At 44.8% G+C, this 19114-nt stretch overlaps 1 protein-coding gene across 2 annotated transcripts in view; it reads right to left on the reverse strand.

Annotated features, from left to right (window-relative positions):
• HHAT (hedgehog acyltransferase) overlaps positions 1-19114 on the reverse strand; it is a 385158-nt gene that overhangs the window by 357430 nt on the left and 8614 nt on the right. For both annotated transcript variants that reach the window (XM_089677807.1, XM_089677808.1), the window contains 3 exons: positions 9742-9860; positions 6051-6112; positions 238-351 (listed from right to left, as the gene is read on the reverse strand). In XM_089677807.1, the coding sequence (XP_089533933.1) occupies positions 238-351; positions 6051-6112; positions 9742-9860 (295 nt within the window). The remainder of the gene's footprint in view (positions 1-237; positions 352-6050; positions 6113-9741; positions 9861-19114) is intronic.

The following is a 19114-nucleotide window of genomic DNA, read 5'->3' on the forward strand; positions in this document are numbered from 1 at the left end:
TCCAGCTTCTATAATGTTGGGGCAACATGAGGGCAGAGGGTAGGGAGCATTATTTGACTTTAAAAGGGGCTCGTGGTGACTTCAGCCTTGATATTTTGCACTTGTGTCTCCAGGTCTAAATTTGGGAATCTGCCTCCTTTTTCTACATTCTCCTTAACACAAAAGAATCGAGTAAAGAAACTGAACACTGCAGTAGTTATCAAGCCATACATTAATGGATGCATAAAAACCACATACCTTTCCCCAAAAAATTTTGGAAAATTGTGAAATTACGAAGTGTCCCAGCATAAGACATAAGAGCCGCAAGTGAGCCCATTCCATCCAGAAACTCCACTCAAAGTCTGCCACATCCTACAAAGGAAGCAATATATTAGTTACAAAATAAAGTTCTTTACTTTAACATTTTATTTCATTTTTTTCCGAATAATTCACATTAACATCAGTAATCATTAAAGAGGAACTTTACTCTGACTAACCCACCCCAAAAAATTCCTAAACTGGTCCCGGTCTCAAAATGTAAAAAAAAAACCCATACACTTACTAGACAATGGAGTTCAGCATTGTCTTGGTTGAAGCAGAGGTTCTCCCTTTGTCCCCCTTCTCCAGCCCCACCATCTTAACTTTAGATCCAACACATGTGCAGACATACTGCAAGTCTCTACCACGTCTACGGAACCTAGCAAAGATCCTGCAACATGTTTGTGCACTTGCCTGATCCCTCGCACATGTGCAGACATGCCACAGGTCTCTGCAAGTACCATAGCAGAGACCTCCATGGCATTTGTGCAGATGCATGACATTTCCCAAATGGCCCCTGGGTTACCACTGGAGCAAACAGTGCATGTTAGTTGTGCTCATGTGCATAGTTCTATGCACACTACAAATCCCATAATCCATATCAGGAGTGAGCAAGAGAGACTGGCTATGTTCCTACATAAAGTTAGACCATGGAAAACAAACATCGCCACCCTCTAACAAAAAGTTAGCTCATAGCTGCAAACAAAAGCAATATGAAGATTTGAAAAAGCCTGAGTGTAATTGAAGGGGCTTTTGAGTTAAGAATACATATTTGAATAGAACTTATTTTTGTAAAACCAGAGTTTAGTGTCACTTTAAGGCACTGTATTTAAGCGAATACCCATCCAAGGGCCACATTTGCTAGCATGGGGATTCACAGGTGTTTCATGTATCCCCATGCCGGCAGTCAAATTTATGTCAATTGGGATGCAGTGGTTGCATGAACACAGCTACTGCTTCCAACCTGACATCCATGTGGGCACAGGTGCATGTGGGTCCCCAAATGCACATTGTCTGCGTTCAGGGAATTGCACCCATACAGGTGTCAAATTGAGTGCAGCATCTGTGTCTGTGCAGCCATTACGTACCAACTGACATAAATGGGACTGCCTGCACATAGATGCATAGAATACCTGTGCATCCTTGTGAGGAAGCAAACCCGGCCCTTGCATAGGCATACGCTTCAATAACCCCCATGTGAACAAGGACTAAAAAGACATAGATTCTTACATTGTAGTTATTATTTGATCAGTGTAGACACAAATAATTCTATCCAGTGTTTTTCTTTATATAAGCCTGTTAATTAGTTATTACTGTCTTTATTTGCTGGGGGTGCAGAAAGCCTTCTTTCCATTCGTGTTCTATTAGTCAGAACAGCAATTGTGACATTTAACCCATTTAATGAGGTTCCTAAAGACTGCTCAGGCGGGTAAATTTCATTACAGGAAGCAGTGAAACTTAGTAACATGGAAGCGGCGAGGGAGAGGCAAGCCATGTGTGACATTCAGTCTACACTGTGTACAGTACAGGAAGGTTACGCTCTCTGCACTAATTCACTTACAGGAGATAAATCAAGAGCAATTAGGGAAACTGCCAATAAAATATAAACACCAGCAATGGGAATACACTGCATAACCAGGCACAGACCAGTAACTAATGAGCCAGTTTGTTATATAATTTATATTATACAAGTAATAGGAGTATGTGTAATAAAGATTGATATTTGGTGAAGAGTGAAGTAGTAGTTTGGAAATGTGTCCATTTACATCTGTAAAAATATAAACTATGCTGGGTGTAATTCTTAGAACTCATTGTTATCCTGTACGTTTAGATAATGCACAGTATGCTCTTTGCTGCTGGGTTTGATTCTCTTCTTGAAGCAGACCTTCACCCATTAAAGCACTTCCTCTCTTCTGACTCTTCGCTATTCTTCTTAAAGTGACTGTAAACCCATACTTTTTTAAATAACAACCTACTTATCTGCTCTGTGCATCAGGTTTGCACAGAACAATTCCAATCCTTCTCTTTTCTGGTGCCCCGCCAGTGTTCCTGGTTGCTCCCCTTTGCCAAGTGCACGCCATAGCTTGCTAAGGGGGCAATCGTGCGCGCTTACTCCCAAACAGGCTCTGTGTGTCCATTGACACACACAGCGCAGCGTAGTGCAGCTCTGCCCCCCACTCGATCCTCACTGGCTCTGATTGAGTGCAGCAGGAGCCATCGGCCATACTGTCTCTGAGCCAGGGGCGGACTGACAACTCATGGGGCCCCCGGGCAATAGGGGATCAAGGGGCCCCTGTGTCCTTGCCCAAACTCCAAAAAGCCTATGAAAAAGGTACCAGGGGCATCTCATGGGGCCCCCCACTGACCCCGGGCCCTCGGGCAGTGCCCGAGTTTACAAATGGTCAGTCTGCCCCTGCTCTGAGCCTAAAGGGAGCACAGAGAGAGCCACTGCTCTTTTGCACAGTGCTGGATCGAGATTGAGTTCAGGTGAGTATAAGTGTGTGTGTGTGTGTGTGTGTGTGTGGTGGGGGGGGAAGGTTGAGGGGTAGCACCTTATAGCATAGAATGCATGAATGTAAAAAACCTTCAGCCTTTACAACCACTTTAAGCAACTGGAAATTTTATTTAGTTCTTTTTTAACAAAAAACACTTTTTTTAAATGTATTTCTACAGTGTTTACTTCTATAGTGTTTATTATTGATTATATTGATTAGTTGTATCAGCCCTACGCTATATGTGAAGATGCTGCACAGTACCAATTCTCTAACTCTGTGGGGGAGATTTACTAAAACCGGAGCAGTCATAAGCTGCTATGCATTTATATAATGCTATAATGCTATGCATGGTAGCCAATCAGCTTCTAACTTCAGATTGTTCAATTAAGCTTTGACAAAAAAAAAAAACAACAACTTGGAAGCTGATTTGTTTCTATGCAGAGCTGCACCAAATTTTGCAGTCTCCAGTTTTAGTAAATAACACCCTGTATGTACGGGTGAAACTCGAAAAATTAGAATATTGTGCAAAAGTTCATTTATTTCAGTAATGCAACTTAAAAGGTGAAACTAATTTATGAGATAGACTCATTACATGCAAAGCAAGATAGTTCAAGCCGTGATTTGTCAGAATTGTGATGATTATGGCTTACAGCTCATGAAAACCCCAAATCCACAATCTCAGAAAATTAGAATATTACATGCAATCAATACAACAAGGATTGTACATAGAACAATATCGGAGCTCTGAAAAGTATAAGCATGCATATGTACTCAGTACTTGGTTTGGGCCCCTTTTGCAGCAATTACTGCCTCAATGCGGCGTGGCATGGAAGCTATCAGCCTGTGGCACTGCTGAGGTGTTATGGAAGACCAGGATGCTTCAATAGCGGCCTTCAGCTCTTCTGCATTGTTCAGTCTCATGTCTCTCATCTTTCTCTTGGCAATGCCCCATAGATTCTCTATGGGGTTCAGGTCAGGCGAGTTTGCTGGCCAATCAAGCACAGTAATCCCACGGTCATTGAACCAGGTTTTGGTGCTTTTGGCAGTGTGGGCAGGTGCCAAGTCCTGCTGGAAAATTAAGTCAGCATCCCCATAAAGCTTGTCTGTGGAAGGAAGCATGAAGTGCTCCAAAATCTCCTGGTAGACGGCTGCGTTGACCCTGGACTTAATGAAGCACAGTGGACCAACACCAGCAGATGACATGGCTCCCCAAATCAACACAGACTGTGGAAACTTCACACTGGACTTCCAGCATCTTGCAGTGTGTGCCTCTCCATTCCCCCTCCATACTCTGGGTCCTTGGTTTCCAAATGAGATGCAAAAGTTGCTCTCATCAGAAAACAGGACTTTTGACCACTGAGCAACAGACCAGGTCTGTTTTTCTTTAGCCCAGGTAAGACGTTTCTGACGTTGTTTGTTGTTCAGGAGCGACTTGACAAGAGGAATACGACATTTGAAGCCCATGTCCAGGATCCGTCTGTGTGTGGTGGCTCCAGCCTCAGTCCACTCCTTGTGAAAGTCCCCAACACTTTTGAATGGCCTTTTCCTGACAATCCTCTCCAGGCTGCGGTCATCCCTGCTGCTTGTGCACCTTTTTCTTCCACACTTTTCCCTTACACATAACTTTCTATTAATGTGCTTTGATACAGCACTTTGGGAACATCCAACTTCTTTTGCAATTACCTTTTGAGGCTTTCCCTCCTTATGGTGGGTGTCAATGATGGTGTCAGGTCAGCAGTCTTTCCCATGATTGTGATTCCTACTGAACCAGACTGAGAGACCATTGAAAGGCTCAGGAACCCTTTGCAGGTGTTATGGCTTAATTAGCTGATTAGAGTGGGACACTTTGAGCCGAGAATATTCCACCTTTTCACAATATTCTAATTTTCTGAGATTGTGGATTTGGGGTTTTCATGAGCTGTAAGCCATAATCATCACTATTATGACAAATAACGGCTTGAACTATCTTGCTTTGCATGTAATGAGTCTATCTCATATATTTAGTTTCACCTTTTAAGTTGCATTACTGAAATAAATGAACTTTTGCACAATATTCAAATTTTTCGAGTTTCACCTGTATATGCTACACAGTACCACTTCTCCTATTGTGTATGTAAAGATGCTGCACAGTACCACTTCTCTTGTGTATATAAAGATGCTGCACAGTACCACTTCTCTTGTGTATATAAAGATGCTGCACAGTACCACTTCTCCTATTCTGTATATAAAGATGCTGCACAGTACCACTTCTCCTATTCTGTATATAAAGATGCTGCACAGTACCACTTCTCCTATTGTGTATATAAAGATGCTGCACAGTACCACTTCTCCTATTGTGTATGTAAAGATGCTGCACAGTACCACTTCTCCTATTGTGTATGTAAAGATGCTGCCCAGTACCACTTCTCCTATTGTGTATATAAATATGCTGCACAGTACCACTTCTCTTGTGTCTATAAAGATGCTGCAGAGTACCACTTCTCCTATTGTGTATATAAAGATGCTGCCCAGTACCACTTCTCTTGTGTATATAAAGATGCTGCACAGTACCACTTCTCTTGTGCATATAAAGATGCTGCAGAGTACCACTTCTCCTATTGTGTATGTAAGAATGCAGCACAGTATCACTTCTCCTATTGTGTATGTAAAGATGCTGCACAGTACCACTTCTCCTATTGTGTATATAAAGATGCTACACAGTACCACTTCTCCTATTGTTTATGTAAAGATGCAGCACAGTACCACTTCTCCTATTGTGTATATAAAGATGCTGCCCAGTACCACTTCTCCTATTGTGTATATAAAGATGCTGCACAGTACCACTTCTCCTATTGTGTATATAAAGATGCTGCACAGTACCACTTCTATTGTGTATATTAAGATGCACCATAGTACCACTTCTCATATTGTGTATGTTATGATGCTGCACAGTACCACTTCTCTTATTGTGTATATAAAGATGCTGCCCAGTACCACTTCTCCTATTGTGTATATAAAGATGCTGCACAGTACCACTTCTCCTACTGTGTGTATAAAGATGCTAGCACGTCTCTTATTCCTTGTGTCAGGTATAACTCTCAGTATCTGTGCTTATTCTGTATGTGAAGCCACCAACAAGCATCAATAGAGGTTAGCACCTACCCAGAATCATACATACTAATTGTCCCGGAGTTTCCTGCACATGGCAAAAGAGAGATCAATACACATATCAGGAGTCAGATATATATCCTTGGAGAGTTGTATTATGAAGAAAATTACCTTTTTTAGGCCCCAAAAAGAAGATTCTAAGCCAACTTCCTGTTCAAGTTCATCTTCATGTTCTGTGATGGAAACAAAGTACTATTAATAAATTAAAGGAACAAAACTAAAATGAAGTGTGCACCTAGTACCCTTATAGAGTAATATAAAAAAATGCCAGCTGTGTCCCACTGGAGAGATTCCCCTATCCTTCCTGTCATTTAGACACAGCAGAAATTGAAATGAAATCTCTCCAAAGTGAGGAAAATTTAACCATAGGAACTTTTCGCCTCTGTTCCTGTTCTGCTGACAATGCAGTTTGGGATTTGACCTGGTTTACAGTCTGATAGCAGTCACCAAGATAAATAGAGAGGGTGAAACTTCCTAACACAGGCACAGACAACAATAAAAACCTGCCAGGTGTTCTAATCCCTCTCCACTGTATCCAAAACTAAAAAAAGGCTGCATTCACACTAAGGCTCTACTCACTTCATGCAGTGGGAACTCACACTCTAGTGCACATTTTTTTTTCTGCATTTTTTGCGCGACACTGTAGGGCAGCCCATTCAAGTGAAAATCATGCCAAAGTAGCTCCTGTACCCTTTTTTGGAGCCGAATTTGGCAGGTTTTGGGCAACAAAATACCCGTTTTCTTACCCACTTTGGGGTGCCATTAAAAATCAATGGCACCCAAGCTCACATTTTGTGTTTTGGTGCATCTTTAGAGCATTCTGGACATTTTCGTTATGCTCAGGTGTGAACAAATCCCTATTTTCATTTTGTGCATATACTGTATCTACATAGCTCACAATTTTCCTACAGTTGTCAGTGTCATTATCCTATTGAGTCCATTAGGAACAGAACAGTCTAAAGCTGGCCACAGATTGATCACAATTCTGCTGGTTCAACAGGTACCTGCCAAATGTTTATCCATCTATGGTCATTCCTGCTTGACAGAAGTTGATCTAACCATCAAGTTCTGCTGATTAGTGTATTCTGACAACAGAGGAGTCCAGAATATAATGGGGGGGGTGTATTTATTAAAACTGGAGCAAACAGAATCTGGCGCAGCTGTTCATGGTAACCAATGGAAGCTGACTGGTTTCTATGCAGAGTTGCACCAGATTTTGCACTCTTCAGTTTTAGTAAATAACCTCAGTCTCAGTGGGGAGGATTCCTCCATCTTCCTTGCTTGTATGGCTGGGGTAATCCATTAATTGTTTTTTTCAATCAGCCCGCTGGCTGATCAGAAAAAAATGACCCCTCTGAAGGCAGCCTTACTTTTCGGCATTTGCCATGCACATTACAGTATCTTCCATCATCCATCTTCCTAGAAAGCCTGCTGAGTGCAGTGGATGATATACAACTCAGGTTCTGGCCAGGTTCACGCCTATTAATGTCTACCTTTTAGTACAACAGATGTGTGATAAGAAGCAGTGTTGTTCAATGAGGCTGTTCAGATCTGTGCAGTGCATTGCGGTTTAAAACGTAGGCATTTTTGCTTTTCTGTGCATCTTCTTGAGCTATGATACCCAAAAAAATTATGAAAATGCATGTAAATGCAGTACAACACATTAAAAAAAAAAGACAAAAGCATACAAAGATGGAGGTAACCCTGGCCTTAAACACACTGCATTTTGTGCACTTCCATAGACACCAATGGGCCAGAAAACACATGAAAATGCATAAAAAAAATTAACATGCCTCAATTCTACAAATCCACAAGTGCATTTTAAAGTGCATATAAGGATGTGAAGCTGGCCTATATGTAAACAGTTGATTTATGATTTTAGCATAGCTGCAGTGTATTCAGATCAACATCAAATCATTGACTAGCTTTACTTGTTGCCTTCACTGGTCCGGTAAGGCCTCGTTCACATGGGTGTACTTAAACGTACACCCATATGAGGGCTGGTGGGGTGTTCCCGCACCCACGCCAATGTCAAATTGGGAGTAGCAGTTGTGTCTGTGCAGCCACTGCATCCCAATTAACAAGACTGGTACTGCCTGCATGGAGATGCATGAAACAGAATTACATCCTATTCAGGCAAAACAATAATATATAAAATAATATCTTTTTCTTTTTGCAGTCTGTGTCTCATTCAAGAGATTTCCCTTTCCCATCTCATCAAAGTGAGGCTATTCTGCTCTTAGGCAACAATCACAGGGACAAGTGTCCCTATTGGAAGAGTTCCCCTACCTTATTCTGGTGACAACTTACAATTTTGGATTTTGCCATTACTTTCTTTACCTCCAGTTACCAGGACTAATCACACCGACAGCATTAAATACCTCAAGGGGTACTAACTTTATCCTCTATTCAAAACTAAACAAACAGTTTGCCTTTATATACAATTTACAGTAATTGTGTAACAAACCAGTAAAGTCTTAATGTGCATATGCAGAGATAACTTCCAGGGACAACTCCGTGTCAAAATGATCAACAGTTCAGAGATAAAGACAACTGCACTTGCATGCAAGTCTCATTCTTTTCTATAAAAGGTGTACTAGTCCAGCTTCCCCCATATCCCAAGCCTTGATATTGATCAAAGAAGCTGCCAATCACAGGACCAATAGGGAGGCTGGGGAGGTAAGAGTGGATGGAGGCAAACTCAGTGTTTACAGAAAAAAAGTTGAGATAAGCACATAACTTCAGCTACCTGCACTCATGAATGTTCTGATCATTTTGCCACATGGTTTTCATTATTTATCATATGTTCAGTCTACATTGCCCAGGTTCATGACAGATTTAAAGTGATTTTTTAAACATGTCATACTTACCTGCTCTGTGCAATGGTATTGCACAGAGCGGCCCCATTCCTCCAATTCTAGGGTCACCCGCTGGCACTCCTGGCTCCACCACTTCTGTGAGCCCCCACAGGAAGCCGCTTGAGGGGCACTCAACTACAGACATAGACAGTGCGACTCAACCTTGCCCCCCCACTCCCCTCGTCACAGAATTTGATTGACAGCAGCAGCAGCAGCACTGTGTCCAATGAAGAGGGAGTGAGGGAGCAGCGTTCCTGCTCTTGAGCTCAGCGTTGGATTGAGATCAGGCTCAGATAAGAAAAAGGGGGAGCTGGGAGAGATCCTGGGACACAGATGTTTTTTTACGTTAATGCAACTACTTTATATTGGCTGTAAACTTTAGACATGAAATATGAACAAAGCATATCCCTCCATAGTGTGTACTTACTCCCGTGCTATCAGCATGAATCATTTTTGATGAGTTTTTATGATACTAAGATAAAAATAGTGATGGGGAGGGACAGCCTCAGCTCTGTTCCTGTGAGCTATGTGAAGAGGGTGAGGTGTCCCTTTCCTTCAATCAGATCTTAGACCTCTCCTCACTCAGTGTATCTTCAGCTTCCCGCTCCCTGCTTTTCAGAGCTGAGAGATCCTGTGTAAATTCTGCACTTTGAATGGATGTAGGGAAAAGACTACTATAGATAAACAGGTACAACTTATGTAAGAGGATTTGTTTAATCTCTGTGTGTCACCTGAGGCCAGTCACTTCACTGGGTATATGAAAGGGTTTACAACCACTTTAATGTAAGCCCCCTTTTTGGTAAATGGCATCCAGAATAGTAAAAAAAGGTTTGACCATTAGGTTAAAAGTCAACTATTTCAGTATCTTGAGATTCAAAGTAGTCATCAGTTATCACTGGATGATATTAGGAAACGTAAAATAATGTAAACAAATGCTGTGTTACCTTTGGAAGACACATAGACCTCACAGAATGAATAGAAGTGAATCCCCAGGGAGAGGAGGAGGTAAATGTTGTACTCCCATGCAGACAGCCGCTCATGTTTCATACTGATAGGGGTGGCCCTGGGAAAAAAAAAGTATTTATTTATTAGATCACGCTCTGTCCCAACAGTGCTCCTTCATTGTCACCCTGTCACTCAGGACTCTGATGAAGACTACAATTAGCTCTTTCAACACATATTGTGCAGGCATGGTTCACTGTTGCCACCTTGAGAAATCCAGGCCACCATTGTTGCAGTGCAAGTAGGCAGGGGGTGGCTGCAAAGAGGCTGCAAAAGATCTGCAGCACCAAGATGAAAAAAAGGATGAAAAAAAAAGGTAAACCAATTTTTTTTAAAGTGCCAATTATTTATGACACACAACACTTTAGCAAATTAAAGGATTCACATTTTTTTTATAATGTGTTCTGTTTCCCAGGGGATAAAGTACATGCAGTAATTTTACCCATTTGTCCCCTATATGCTGTCTAAGGCTAGCTGGGCACCCCCAATGGGTGGTAAAACCTGGAGCAGGTGATGTCACCCATAGGCTCCTGTGGCCCAACCATTGTCGGTGCTCCTCCACTCCCCTGCAACCGCTGCTGGCTGATACAGCAGAGCTGGAACACATGACTGGACTGGAGCGGGCTGAAAATAAGTAAGTATACACATCTTTCTTACACACGTTAACCAGTTCTGCACCACTCTATAGCAGAAATACTGCTACAGGGTGGCACATGTGCGCAAAATCATGTATATATACGTGATTTTGCAGTTGCAGGACGGGGGCGCGCACGTCCTACCCACCCCGACATTTGCGGCGGTCAATCACTGTGTCCCGGCCGTTGATTTCTCGCTGGCACCCGGTGATCGCCAAGTGTCTCCGACAGGGGAGAGACCTGTGTATAGCAGAGCCATACAAAGCAGTGTGCTTAAACTGGAAAGCACACACACAGCACACAGTGAAACAACACACAGCACACAGTTAACCCTTTGATCACCCCACATGTTAACCCCTTCCTGCCCAGTGTCATTAGTACAATGTCAGTGCTTTTTATTAGCACTGATCACTGTATTGGTGGCACTGGGGATTTCAGTGACACCAAGTCAGTTCCCCCCAATGTCAGAATGCCCACAGCAGTCCCGCTATAAGTGGCTGACCGCCGCCGTTACTAGTATATTAAAAAAAAAGAATTCCAGTATCTATACCGCCATTTGTAAACGCTATAACTTTCACGTAAATCAATTAGTTTTCACGTATTGGGTTTTTATTTTAGCAAAGACATGGAGCAGAATACATTTTGGCCTAAATTTACGGCGAAATTAGATTTTTTTTTTAATTTTTTACTGGATATGTTTAATAGCAAATAGTCAAAAATTTTCTCAAAACTGTCTTTTTTTTTTTTTATAGAGCAAAAAATAAAAAATGCAGAGGCGATCAAATACCACCAAAAGAAAGCTCTATTTGTGGGAGAAAAGTAAGAAAATTTAATTTGGGTGCAGCGTGCATTGGCCGCGTCAGTTAAAGTAACGCAGCGCCCTATCGCAAAAAATGGCCTGGTCAGAAAGGGGGGTAAATCCTCAGGAGGGCAAGTGGTTAAAATGCACAGGTGTTAGGAGGGGGGAGGGGACATTTTTAAACATTGTTAGGGTTAAGTGGGAGTTCCTCTTTAATTTGCACTTATGTGACCAAACAATTTCACAATGAATAACATTAAAACCCCATCCATTCCTATATATGTGTATATAGCTGTACATGCATATCATGAGATGCAACAGCAACTGAATAATAATAAACCCGGACTGAAAGAAGGGAAAGCAAAGCGAAGAGGCTGGAATAGGGAACAGACTCAAAGCTCTACAAAGCCGGTATGCCGTGTGTAGGAGTGGGAGAGAATGGAACAGTGGGGGGACGTGAGTGGGATGGAGCAGCAGGAAGGATGATGGGTAGGTAACACAATGCAGCAGGTGATACTGGAAATAAACAGCACTATTGACTACAGAATGAAGTGGCCGGGGATGTCATCCAGGACCGCTCAGCCACATAATCTCTCATGAAGCTCCTACTGTGTCATAGAAGTCACAGAAGGCAGATAATGGGAGACTGCGAATGCGGATAGTGAACGCATTACAGAGCACGTTCTACAGGGAAGGTTGTAAGGTCAGAGCGCCTAGTGTACACCGTACTATAACCCGACTCAGAGAACACAGCCTCCCCGCACAGCGCCTCTAATTTCTATGATGGCGTACATCATCTGCAGCTGGCAGCTTATTAAACCGACTCGGTTACCGAAATTAAAGCTGAACTCTAGATATAAAAGTCTCAAATGAATGATGCCTTGTCATCATTATGCAAGTGTATAGTCCAAACGCACACGTTCCTGCGTTAAAAATGGCTGTGTGTATAAGTGGGTGCTGCAGCGACCGTCGGCTGGAACAGAGCAAAATCAGCAAGGAAAAATGTCACCAACACACGGAGGATCACCAATATGGGTCCAAAGGTTTTATTGAACAATCACATAATTACAGCAAGGCTGGTGACATTTTTCCTTGTCATCATTATGGGCTCATTCACAGCATGTGTGCATCAAGCTGCACAGATCAAGTGAGGCACAACGTAAAGGCACATAAAAAACAACACTGTTCTATGTGCCCTGTCCTCTAGAACACTGGATTGAGGTGCGGTGCGCTGCATAGAACCACAAAATGTCTGCAATTTTATGCAGCGCAACTCATCACACTGCAGTGAATGAAACTGGAAGAGCCGGGGATAAAGATAAGTTCATCTTTTAATAAAAAATAATAAATGCACATTTTTTTTGCAGGTAAAAACATATGAATTTATTATTTTTCGTTTAGGAGTCTGGGAATAGGAAGATTGCTGGAGCCATGTAGGTGTCCTGCAGTCTGTCAGTGTAATCTTTCAGCCCACATATCATAGGGGAGGGCAATTTTGCACTGACAGGAAGAATCAATGAACTACCAGAGAGCTCAACAGCGCCACGTTAGTTCATTGAGAACTACAAACCGACAGCCGCAAAGCCTGTGGGACTTGTAGTTTCCCATTCACAGAACTCTGTGAATGGAGGACGTAGGTAAGGGGGCGGAGCTCCACATAGCATTTTTTTTATATTGTGACAGCCAGAGGAGGGAGAAGATCCCCCACTAGCTGTCATATCGGGGGAGGTGCAGGGGCTGGTTCTACAGTAACATGTTGCACCCTGAATTTGGATGTAACATGTTACAAAAGGTGAACTTGTCCTTTAAAGAGTAAATGCTCTTATATTACTGCTTTATATAAATGTTCCCTTACTAAAACTCCCACAATTTGGGAGTTTACTTAAACTAAAATTACTGATTAATTAGGTATAAGATGGGCACTCCCCATCTAGTAACATAAAAGTGATACTAAAGAATAATTTTCTTTTTTGGATTATACTTACCTGCTCTGTGCATAAATACTGTACAGAAAGGTCTCTTACCTCCTCTGACTGTCCGCTGCTGACTCCTCCCTCCTCAGGTGCCTCCTTAGCAAGCTGGGTACTATGAAGGCACCTGTGTCCACCTGATCCCAAGCCAGGCTGTGTGCATCCACAGACACACACAGCACTGGTAAGCCGCACCCCCGCTCCTTCTGCACAGAAGTTTGACTGCCAGCAGCAGGAGCCTTTGGCTAAAACTGCCCTCAGTGTCTTGTGTGAAACCAGAAAGAGAAAGGAGCGTTGCTGCAGTCAAGACAGTGCTGTAGTGGTGACAGGTGACGGGTAAGTGTTTAGGGATGGAGGTGGGCAAAACAAGTAGTGGGGCAGTTTTCACCTTTTAATAAGGTGACTATTGCAGGGAATACATTATGGTAAAAAACATTTTGACTATAGAACCACTTTAAGCCCTGGTTCACATATGTGCATTTTTGCGATCTGCGTCTTGCACGGGCACAAGAGCCCATTCATTTGAATGGACTCCTGTGTCCCGGGACACGCAGGAAAGAAGTCCCTGCACTTCTTCTGAAAACGCAGCCCGCACGGGAACCTCAGTTCCCAGTACTGTTGCGATTTCCTGTGCGGGCAGCGTGCCATTAGAATTAATGGCACCTGCCCACAGGTCCGCATTCTTCTTCTGCTGCACGGATTTTTGTGCGGATCCGCAGTGGCATCACCTGCACATATGCGAACCTAGCCTAAGAATGAAGGTACAGAAGCCTATAGTAGGGACAGTCACACAAGGCCAAATGGTCATGAGTGATGTGACCAAACTAATCATAGCTAGCTGGATCTGGGTTGTGCAGGGTCAAAAAACACACGTTAACCACCTCCCGTCTGGCCGTTGTATATAAACGGCCGGACGGTGGCAGTGCAGGGTCGGGTGGCCATTTATAAACGGCCTCCCCGCACCCTGCTTGTGCGCGCTCCCTGGGAGCGCGCAGCACCACGATCCGGTGCCCGCTGTGTCCTCCGTCATTGCATCATTGCTTACTACGTGTGTGAAATCTGTGAATGATCACAGAGGTCACATGGTACAAGGCTAATCACAACAGCCTTGTACCATGTGACAAGCTGTGACCAATCACTCACTCAGTAGATCTCAATGGCTGCAAGAATGCAACTAGAGAGGAGAAATGATTGCTTTTACAGCCTGTATGAATGTAAAACAATCAGTGTAAAAAAAAAAAATCTTTATCACCCCCCACAAGTAGTACAGTGTCACCATGGTGACACTGTACTGCTAGGGTGACAGTATGTAAAAAAAATAATAATAAATAAAAAATAATATAAAAAAATAAAAAAAAAAGTAAAAAAAATGTTTACAAATTATAATCTTTGGTTATAAACTAATTTGGGTTATTTCTTTTTTTACTAAAAATATAACGGAAAACATTTTGGCCAAGATTTATGATGAAATACTATTTATTTGCAAAATTTTTGGACTTTTTAATTTACATAGCAGAAAAAATTAAAATCCCAGTGGTGAATAAATACCACCAAAATAAAGCTTTATCTGTCTCAAAAAAATGCAAAAAACAATTCATATGGGTACAGTGTTGCATGACCGCGCAATTGTCAAAGTGTGATAGCACTGAAAGCTGAAAATTGGCCTGGACAGGAAGGGGGTAAAAGTGTCCGGACTGGAAGTGGTTAACAAACATTTCAGTACAAATCTCAGCAAGAACTGTTTTCTCTTTTGCTATACAAATGGAGAAAAACTTTGCTGCTGTTTGTGCTCTAACATTAAAAATCAAAAAAACATAATGCACAACTCGTGGAAACATCACAGTGGGAGGGAAATGCTAAAAAGTACAGGGAGATCCGTTATAGAAAGAACAAACAAACGTGAACCTCTTTTAATAGATCCGTATCACAGTAAGTGATTCCAGCCTGATCTATACCTAGCTGAGCAACATAATGTAGCAGCAATCAGTTAGCTGGAGAATGTTAGAAAACGATTTACTTGTATATGTTTGTTGCCCTCTAGTGTTTGCTTTACTATCCAGAGCTTGCTACTGGAGTTTTTTTCTTTGCATTTTTCGCACAAACGGTTTAAAATTTGCATTTTTGGCCTTAACCCTAGGTTCATATCTGTGCGGGTGGTGTCGCTGCGGATCCGCGACACTTCGGCTGGAAGTGTCCCAGAAGAAGGCAGAATCTCCTCAGTCTCCGGAAATGACCTCAGCACCCCGCGCCACTCCACCCAGGATAGCTCAGCTGCGGGGGCACGTCAAAAGGGGACCCCTCTGTTGGGCTTGTCGACAGTACGGTCATATGGCCAGAGAGTGCCCAGAACAGATGAAGTCCGAGCCGACGTTAAACTTCCGCCCGCGCAGTAGCTGGGCGTCCTGCGGCGGTACACCAGAAGCTAAGCCCTAAGCATGAGGAACACAACCTGTATGCCAGCAGCCCCGGTATGGAAGCCGAGTTGGAAGGCCAGAAGGTATGCTGCCTAGTTGATACAGGGTCGGAGTGCACCCTCATGCCTCTGGAGTTCTTCGAAAGACACTTTGGACATATGATGGAGCCGGAAGACGGGAGCGTCATCAAGCTGACAGCTGCCAATAACAGAGGGATGGATGTCCAAAGAATAGTCTGGATGCGGGTCCGGCTGTGTGGGCAAGACGTTGGCAAGAAGGGGGTCGTGCTGGTGGATCATTCGTCCCGGAGAGGAATGGACGTGACACTAGGTATGAACATGCTGAGGGACCTAGACCACCAACTTTATGCAAAAGAAGGGCCGAGGTATTGGCAACGGGCCACCACACACCGGCCAACCCAGAAGGTTCTACAGCAGATGGTGAGGAGCTGTAGTCTGCGAAAGGGCGACATGTCCGGTCGACCCATTAGACACGTGAGGGTGTCGCGGAGGACCCCGGTGAAGACCCCGCCTCGACATGAGCAAATATTGATGCTGCCGGTTGGGGCTGGACGATGACTGTATGGACTGGAGGTCCTGATCGAGCCCACTTACCAAGAAGAAACGCAGACTCATCCACTGGTAGCCCGGGCCCTCGCTATTGTGAAGGATGTGTGCCTGTACGCTGCCTCAACGTTGAAGACTGTGAGTTAACCGTACCTGGGAATACCTTGCTGGCCGAAGTTTATGTGTCCGAAGGGGATATTCTTCGACGGAGGAGCTTCACGCTACGGGCAGATAGGAGATCAGCCTGGACCTATGCTGTAGAGGTCCATCAAAAGGAGACCCCAACAGCGGAGTGGAACGGTCGAGTGATCATGGCCCGGATGGGGGTGGACTGCAAGATCCTAACTCCAGGACAACAGAAGTTGCTGGAAGACACCCTTTGGAAGTTTCAGGAGGCCTTCTCGAGGACTTCGGGTGTGCCTCCACCATCAAACACGAAATCCCCACCGGCAATGCTGCACCGATCAGGGAACCTTACCGGCAAATCCCGCCTAAAATGTACCAGGAGGTGAAGGATATGGTGGCCAGCATGTTGGAAAACCAGGTGATCCAGGAGAGTCAAAGTCCTTGGGCTGCTCCAGTAGCCTTGGTGCGGAAGAAAGATGGGAGTCTCCGTTTCTGCGTGGATTATCGGAAGTTGAATGCCCAGACTGTCCGGGATGCCTAGCCCCTTCCGCAGATTGAGGAGTCGTTGTCCGCCCTGAGTCATGCGAAGTTCTTCTCGACTCTTGACCTGGCCAGTGGGTATTGGCAGGTATCGGCGGCCAAGAAAGACAAAGCGAAGAAGGCCTTCATCCTACCTATGGGTCTCTACGAGTTCAACCGGATGCCATTCGGCCTGTCCAATGCCCCAGGAACATTCCAGCGGTTGATGGAGCATGGGAGATCTCAACTTCGATTCGGTATTGATATACCTGGACGACGTAGTAGTGTTTGGGGCCTCTTTTGAGGATCACCTCCAGAAACTGCAACAGGTCTTAGGACGGCTGCGAGACCATGGGCTCAAGATCAAGCCCAAGAAGTGCCAACTGTTTCGACAGCAGACAGTGTATTTGGGACATTTGGTCACCCAGGAGGGGGTAAAGCCAACCCCCGACAAGGTGGAGGCCATCCAGAAGTGGCCCCAGCCGAGTACACTACAAGAGGTGCGGGCGTTCATTGGACTGGCCGGCTACTACCGGAGGTTTATAACCAAGTTTGCTCATTTGGTGGGCCCGTTAAACGAGTTATTAAGGGGCACTGCAGGGTGCCTGAAGAATCGTCCCATCGAGTGGGGACCCCGGCAACAAGGGGCCTTTGAAGCAGTGAAGGGGCGCTGATTAGTGCCCCGATTCTGGCTTATGCGCGGTTCGACACCCCATTCCTGCTGAACACTGAGGGAAGTCTACATGGTCTGGGGGCTGTGTTATCCCAAGTCCAGGATGGACGTGAGAGAGTCATTGCCTATGGCAGCCGGGCTCTGAGGGAGTCAGAGCGCAACCCTGACAACTACAGCTCCTTTAAATTGGAACTACTGGCACTGGTGTGGGCCATGACTGAAAAGTTTGCGGAGTACCTGCCCGGTGCAGAGGTGACTGTGATGACAGATAACAACCCGTTAGCACATCTGGAAAATGCCAAACTCGGTGCGCTTGAGCAGAGGTGGTTGGCTCGCCTTTCTAAGTACCAATACCGCATCAAGTTCTGTTCAGGTAGGGAGAACGGCAACACTGACGCACTCTCCTGAGTCCCTGTAGGGTTGTCGGCTCACAGTACCAATGAGGAGCTAGAGGACACTGAAATTCCTGACCTTGGTCGATTACCCATGTTCCAGGACGTGGCACATTCAAGTGGGGTGGCGTCCAGGATGCCAATGGTGCTGGGAAAGATGCTGGCTGATTGGGAGAGGGTCCAGGATAGCTGCCCGGACCTGTGGAAAGTGAAACAATGGGTCCAGACCAAGATCTGGCCTCGGTCAGAAGAGCGGGCTTGTCTGACTCCCGAGGGCCAAAAGTTGTTGAGGCAGTGGGATAAGCTAATTGTTACCCAGGGCCTCCTGTGTCGGACCATATACTTGCAGTCAGAGTTGCAGTACCGGCGACAGATTGTCATCCCCATGTCATTGGGACCGGAGGCTACCCGGGAGGCCCATGAGAGGGGTGCCCATTTTGGGAGCGATAAAACATTCAAGTGGCTCCAACGGCTCGTGTACTGTCCCGATTTGGCAGACATGGTGGCCAAGGCATGTCTTAAGTGTCGGCCCTGCGGGCTAAGTAAGAGTACTGAATAGCGGGCTCCTGTCCAGGCCATCTGGGCATCAGCACCCCTAGAGCTCCTTATGATCGATTATGTACAGATTGAGTACTCTACCCCGGGACACTCGTACTGTCTAGTCATGACAGATCATTTCACAAAGTATGCGGTGGCTGTACCCACCAGAGACCAGATGGCAGAGTCGACTGCTGAAGCGGTCTACAAACACTTTATACAGGTGTTCGGGTGTCCACAGAGAATACATTCGGACCAGGGGGCATGTTTTCAGGGTACTCTAATGAATGAGTTGTACCAACTGTATGGGTTCGAACGTCCCCGCACCACCCCGTATCACCCCCAAGGAAACGAGGCAAACGAGCGGTTCAACCGCACCTTGCTTCAGATGCTGCGGACTCTGGAGGACTGCCAAAAAGCTTGGTGGACCGAATACCTACCTGAACTGACATGGGCCTATAATAACAGGGTACACAGTACCACCGGATACTCCCCACATATGCTCATGTTTGGGAGAGCCAGACGGGAGATTGAAGATCTCCACATGCCTGATCCGATGGAGCCACCACCAAGAAATACTAAAAAAGCTGAATGCCCAGACCGTCCGGGATGCCTACCCCCTTCCGCAGATTGAGGAGTCATTGCCTGCCCTGAGTCAAGCCAGACTGGCATTTTGCTCAGAAG

This window comes from Staurois parvus, unplaced genomic scaffold (genome assembly GCF_062004578.1).
Source record: "Staurois parvus isolate SC_StPar_1 unplaced genomic scaffold, SC_StPar_1.0 ptg000192l, whole genome shotgun sequence".
NCBI classification, from domain to species: domain Eukaryota; kingdom Metazoa; phylum Chordata; class Amphibia; order Anura; family Ranidae; genus Staurois; species Staurois parvus.